A 7,065-nucleotide genomic window follows, 5' to 3' on the forward strand; every position below is an offset into this window, starting at 1 on the left:
CCATTAAAATTAATGAAACAACTTCCCTGCAGTGAAAATTAGCAGTCCTTTAACGGCTCAAAGAGCCTTGTACCTTTTGGTTTTAGATTGAGTTTGTTCATAACCTGACTTGAATTGTTAAGATAATTGCAGGGGATGAATCTGCAGAGGTGAGCCTGGTTTAGATGAAGCTGTAACTTCATCCTCTGGCTACAGTACATTCAAGACCTGTGCTGCGATTTCTCCAACAAAATTGCAGCTGCGAGCTCCTGAGGATCCATCACATGAGGGTTTCTGGCCATCACCATTCTCACCAGATCGTTGGGGAAGATGCAACACAAGTTAACAAACATCCTCTCTCTGAGTTCCTGGTACCGTCCCAAGGCGGGGGGCTCCTGATGCTGGGGCATTGAGGGCAGGTGATTATTGTGGGAAGTTACGGATGGAAGGGAAAGGTGTGGGAGTGGTGGAAGACTTGATGTTGCAAGGCCACGGGGTGATGAGTGGGCTTGCCTGCCCCAAGCAGAGTGCCGCTTCTTCTCGTGGACTTCTGGATGGCTCTGGAAAGTAAAGGGATCATAGCAAGGCTTAGGGGACTGCTGGTAACGGGGGTCCCAATTTATCTGGTGCGGTGGTTGCTGGTCTAGCCCAGTATAGCTTCCCCTGGAATGCAGAGGCGACCCTTCATACAGTCGGGAGTCCTGAAGCCCACCGTCCTGCCAAAGGGAGCCCATCAGGCTGCGGCCCAGGGGCGAGCCCTGACCATGGGAGTGAGCCGTGGACGTTTGGGGTGGACATTGTGGACGAGCTGGGAATTCACCTGGGAAACTGCTCAGCAATGGATGCTGAAGGTGGGGAGGGATGTAGGCTGATGGAGGTTTGAAGGGATGTGGAGATGCACGAGAAGTCACAGAAGATGGAGGGTTTTCCAGGCCAAAACGATGCTGCGCCTGAGGAAGAGGATAGGAATGAGGAGCATGCTGGCCCACTCCAGGTGGGACATGGCTTGCATGGCTTGCAGGATGGTTGTACTGGCTAGAGCAGTGATGGTGGTGATGAGGGTGGTGGTGGTGATGGTGGTGATGGTGGCACTTGGGGCCATCATCTAACAGAGGATCAGGGGAGAACGAGTCAGAGCTGACACTGCCTTCACTGCTACAGTCTGATGGCAGAGATCCAGCTCGCAGATCAGCCGGGAAGAAGCATTCAGGACTCTGTGGGACCACCAGACTGAGGCTGGAGTAGGCCTTTACCAGTGAAGTGTAGCCCAGCTCCGGAGACTCGCATCTTGCCCCAACAACCCTGGAGGTGGCCCCACCACCACCAGCAGGGTGTTCCCATCGGTCCAGGCTTCCTGTTGATGGAGGCCCACCTGGAGCATGATGGCCGAGAAAGCTGTTGCTACAACTGCTGTTGCTACTACTGTTGCTTCCCCTACGTCCTTCCATTTTGGACTGGACCCGGAGCCTATCCTCTAGGAGTTCGCTGAAGGAGCTTCGAGGGCTGCGTGTTGGCTTTTTCTTTGGAGTGCTCCGACTTGGCTCAGCCTCAGCCACTCCTTGACCAGAACTTTGGCTCTTCGGCATCAGGGCGTCTTCCAGCAGGCCCCTAGAAGCTACTGATGAAATTTTGGCACTGGCACGGAGCTCATCAGCCACAGCACGCTGGGGCTGGCTTCCCCTTTCAGGGTGATAAAACTTGCACTTGTGACCATATGTGCACTTCTTTCCTAAAAAGAAGAAAGAGAAGTATTTATCATGGGATGGAATGAAAAGGTTTTGAAACATGTGTAGGGGATGGTATCTTTATCTATCAAATCCACTTTTGGGTTTAACATAAACACAATGGGCATACTTGAGGCTCATTGTTTCAGCAGCAGGTTTTTTTGAAAAAAAAGAAAGAATATGAATTCATTCTGTACCATAAGGGCATGGCTGCTTCCGGTGTTCAGGAATTACAGGCCTCTTCCTTAGAAAATTCTCCAGGCTGGGTCCATGGCGTCCGAGTGGGTCATCTGGTGGCATGAATCTGAATAGTAGATTAAAAATTTTGTTAAGACTAAATTGATTTTTTACAGCGTATAGAAATTTTAGGGGAGTGGACAGAAAGTAAGTAACAAACCAATAGAAAACATTTAGGCATGTATTTGCCCCCAAAACCTCCCTCTGCAAATGGATTATTTAGATAATACAAAGACTGAAGTAGGTGATGTCTAGTGTGTGCGGGGATTGGATCACTGGAGCAAAAATAAGGGGAGAAGTAATAAAGATCAAAAGAACAGTGGTGAGGAAATGAAACTGTCAGACAAGTAAATAAGACCTTCTCTGATAATTTCCCCCCAGAAGCCTATTGTGCTTTTACAATCACTCCCTTCAGTGTTTCTGACACTGGGTAAAGCCACTTCTTGGTCATGAAATTGTTAAAACACTTTTCCCTCTGCCAGCCAAAACAAAACGTAAACAGTCAACAGTCAGTTTTCTACAATTTCCCGGTGTTGCTTTCTCTTCTCTAGAGTAGAATTCATTCTCCTTTCGCATGAAATTCTTACTTGTCATTCACGAATGAGTACATCAGCAGACGCTCATCAATGAATTTCTTCCACTCCGGCTTCTCATTGGCTAGGTCGCGGTAGTTGTCGTTGGAAACAATAATGCCATCCGACTCGTAGGCCAGTTTGACGATGAAGCGGTCATCGTAGCATACCACACGCCGGCCCTGCACACGGCGAGACGGGGTGAACACCAGGATCTTCTCTTTCTCGAGTCGCCGTAAGATCTCTTGGTCTGAAGAAAAAGAAGGTTTATGGTTAAACTTTAAAAGACAACAAGAGAAAGATGAGAAGAAAATAAGAAATCCCTTCCACAGCAGAGGATTTAAGCCACAGCGTCTGTTACCTGTGATGAGGGCATCGGGTCGTGACTGCTCCTTTCTCCAGGCAGGAACAAAAACTGTGATGTCTCTGTGACCTCGCTCCAAGAACCAGTCTACAGCCAGCTGGATGCCTTGACACGAGAACACCTCCTTATTTCCATGACTGCAAGAGAAGAGAAAAGATGTGAAGCACAACCAGTGATTGGATTTTTTTTTAAATAGATAATCTGTTGATCTTTCATGACATGTAGCCAGAGTGAGATATGATTGTAGGCTACCTTCATTAAGGTTGGGTTAAGCTTTGGGGTGAACACTGGAATATACTGTATGACATTGGTAGTCTTGGCCATTTTATATCTAGTATGATGTAGCTATTCAATATAGATGTTTAATGTCTCAATTATTTTTGAAAAAGACTGAAAAAAAAAAAAAACTTAACATCTGTCTCTATGTGATTTCGATTCTCTTATTAATTTTAGAAGTGGTCCACTATTTGTTGGGTTTCTGTAAGACATAGGCTATGTCTTGTTTCTCTAACCAAAGTAAAAGAGGATCAACACAAGATTTTCCGGCAGATGTGTGGCCTATCATTAAACCAGCTTATTCTGAAACCCTGAAATAATTATCTACTGTATAGGTACAGTCATTTTATGTGGTGCCTGTGGGTGTGAGTGTCTCTCTTAATTGTCTGAACAGGTACCCTCCTCCAGAGTTACTGGAAAGTCACACCATGGAGACGAACCAATAGCAAGAAGAAAGATAATTAAAAAAAAAAAAGTTGTTTAGATCGTTTTTATGGTCACAGAACACTTGTTGTGTCACTGATCTGAACAGAGATGGAGCAGAGGAGCTTTAACCTGACGTATCTCACCTCATGGCTACATTGCTGCCATCCACCACAACAGGCCGGAGGTTGTCTTTGTCCTCCAGCAGCTGGGATGGACACAGCAGGCGACAGGAGTCCAGAGAGGAGTTGAAGGAGGAGGATGAGGAGGAGGCCAAAGAGGATGACAAAGAGGTGGAGGGAGACTGGGAAACAATCGGACCTCCTTGCTGCTCCATCTCTGTCTTGGTTCCCAATTTGACCAACTCTCCCAGGACGTCATTGATAAGTGCGTCTGCGCCCAGTTTCCTCAGCACCAGCAGCACCAAATCTTCAGAGTAGCCTAGCTTGAGAGCAAACTCCACCTTGGTGCGGCAGTCTGTGACTGGGTCGGTAGACGTCGATGTCGCCAACTGTGTTGGGTCTCCTAGGTTTCGGTTTAGTGTCAGGTCCAGCCTGACTGGCTGACAGCCTGAGGAGGACTCTGGATGGTGCAGGTGTGGCTGATCTTTGTGAAATTCAGAGCCAGACCCATTCTGGAGTCGTTCATCTTCGCTGTCGGATACAGCACTCTCTTCAGAGAGGTTACTGCAACTGCTGCTGCTGCTGTAGCTTGAATGAGTACTAAAACTTGTGCTGTTACTACAAGCACTGTTACTGCTGTTACTCAAGGCTCCAGCTCTATCCTGCAGGACTCCTGTATTCCCAGCAACTGTCGCAGTGCTTAGGCCTCCCTGTCGCTCAGCACCTTCCACGTGGAGGTAGTCCAGATCCAGCTCCAGGCTGAGGATGTTGCCTGTCCCATCCTCCAGATGGTCCCTCAGGCCCATGAAGCCGTCTCATACATCCAGCTCCCAGCCCTCCGTGACCTCCCAGGCACCAAACCGACCCCACTGTTACTCCTGAATGTGGACAGCTCACTGACTGGTCCTGGGAGTGAAGCTGAAGGGAGACACAAGAGGGCTCAAATACTGAGAACTGCATGAAAGTGATTTGTTTTGACTCTTACATATCCAGGTACAACTCTGTTCTAAAATGATTATTTATAGTACATGCAATTGTTTAAGCCTTTGGCTTTCATTACTTTTTGGGTGTATTTACACCTTACATCGCTTTTGTGAACTGTATTGGATGTCTTATCTGAACACAGAATTCACCTGTTTAGAACATATTGCAGCTAGACTCAATATGATAAGAGCTTACCTTCAAATGTGAAAAAAAAGAAAAGAGCTGCACAGTAAATTGGAAGTTTACCAGTTCCAACTGTGAAATTTGCGTATTGCAATATTGCCAAAAATCTGAGATAAGAAACTTTATTTCTACCACACCTTAAACAAAAAGACCCATGATCAGCAAAAACTATGCTTTAAGACTATGACATTCACTTGCACCCAACAAGTTTTCCCGGCATAAAAAAATAACAAGCTGTAAACTGTACCCTCCATTACCTGTTGATCCACTCCTACTGATTTGCATTTTAGCAGCAGAGTGCTCTGTTGTCAGAGAAACAAATTAGACTAGAGGCAAAATACCAGACACCTAAGCTAAAAGATGCCAAACCACCTCACTGTAAGTACATAATTACTGGAACCCGGAGCACAGAATCACACCCCCCATTGTGCAGACACGCAGTGCTGTTTCAATACAGACAATTAATCTCATTAATCTGGAAATTTGTTTCTGCAGTGTATTGCTTTAGCTTCTTTAAATGGGCAGATATCACAGTTGAATCTTGCCTCACATCAAAAATGTTGTCTGATTTTAAATCCACAGATTACATTACACATTGCACACTCATGTTAGATAACTCACTGTGCTGCCATACCTTGGTATGTGACTGAGCAGAAGTTGACCTTTTAATATATAATGTCAAAAACTGAAGCCTGGAACTCTGCCATAAACTTGAATGTTGTTAACCTATGTGTCACTTGGCTGCTGAAGGTTCTTATTCTGTTCTAACCTCAAAATCTAGTTTATTAAGAGGAAGTGAGACAAGCAGACAACGTTCTGTCTAGGAGGTTTGAGTTTGCAAACAGACATCAGACCATCAGGGGAAAAAGAGCATGATGTGGCACTTTTATAGTGGCGCATTTTCCACTGACAACCATAAACTCACCTAAACCTTCTATAAAGCTGCCATACAGTGAATTTCCACTGCACCAAACCCTTCCTGGTGGTGTGTGTGTCACAGAACTTTTCACAGCCAACTGAGTAACCAACCAAGGCAAATTAACACCCACACACAATTAAGACTTTTAAGACACATTTTTGGCCACACCTGAGCTTAATGCACTTCAGTAACAGAGTGTGGACTGAAGTCATCTATGTGCATGTGCACATCCTGTTTGCATGTGAAGCATTTAAGGGACAACTGTAAATTTAATTTTAGTTTGCATGCACTTCATCGATCACACACACTGTGCCCGTGGCCACTATCAAGTACATTCTTAAAGTGTGGGAACACTGCAACACTTTGTGTGGTCTTTTGTGGCTGAATTAACTGAGTACAAATAGTTCAACCAAAATATGACAGGAGAAAAAATAATGTGTCCGCAGAGAAGCAGATTGCATAATGTACAGTTAACTTCCCTTTGTAGTACACTTCCAAAAGATCGATTGATTGCGATCACAATGACTAACAAAGTGCTTCAAAGTTACATCACTTCAATCTCACCATCACAATCTCTTCGTAGAATGGCTCCCAGGTAAGGACACACCACCAAAACCAAAAACAAACAATTATACCCATGTGAAAGTATGATCTGGACTTTCACCAAATTACAACACCCTACTGAAGAACAACAAGTTCCAGAAATTGTTTTCAGAGAAATTCCTTTAATCAGATCGGTACCAAAATCAAATGTGTTTTATCCCCTCCATCAAATTGGGTGCAAATTGGCTCATTATCCTGTTGACAAATTGAATGACAAACTGCAGCTTTAATACACTTCTATCTCTGAGGACAGCTGTAGAAAGACTGCATATTTGCACAAGATCTTTTTAGAACCGGTATTCTATTTATTCATAGTTGTTAGGTTGTTTTATCTTAGGGTTTGGTTGTGTAGTTGATCTTTTTTTTATAGTTTTTTTGTTGTTGTTGTTGTTTTACATTTTTGACTAGCACTGGGACACTTTAACCAATTCATCTTTTCTCATCTTATCATGTTTTATCCTGTGTGGTGTCTGGTCTCTGAGACTCAGTGCCATCCAACTCCAAACCAAATCTACTAAAAGAAGACAACCTGAGCCAGATATTGAGTCGCTGTTCTGGTTCAACCACAACATTTTCCCGAGAAATGTACACTGAAAATAAACAGATCTTATGGCTGCTCATGAAATTCAATCCCCGTCGTAAAAGCTGAAAACATGAGCCTCACGCCAAAGTCAAGACA

At 44.7% G+C, this 7,065-nt stretch overlaps 1 protein-coding gene across 1 annotated transcript; it reads right to left on the minus strand.

Moving 5' to 3' along the window:
• Positions 1-200: 200 nt before the first annotated feature.
• Positions 201-4,518, minus strand: LOC311004228 (putative ribonuclease ZC3H12C; the record flags this gene model as incomplete). Its single annotated transcript, XM_083996184.1, has 5 exons — positions 3,722-4,518; positions 2,874-3,013; positions 2,528-2,762; positions 1,901-2,007; positions 201-1,708 (listed from the first exon to the last, which is right to left on the minus strand). Exons 1-5 carry the CDS (start codon positions 4,501-4,503, stop codon positions 201-203), a joined length of 2,772 nt encoding a protein of 923 aa, XP_083852310.1. The 5' UTR covers positions 4,504-4,518.
• Between the last annotated feature and the right edge of the window lie 2,547 nt (positions 4,519-7,065).

This window comes from Trachurus trachurus (assembly GCF_905171665.1).
Source record: "Trachurus trachurus genome assembly, chromosome: 21".
Classification (NCBI taxonomy): domain Eukaryota; kingdom Metazoa; phylum Chordata; class Actinopteri; order Carangiformes; family Carangidae; genus Trachurus; species Trachurus trachurus.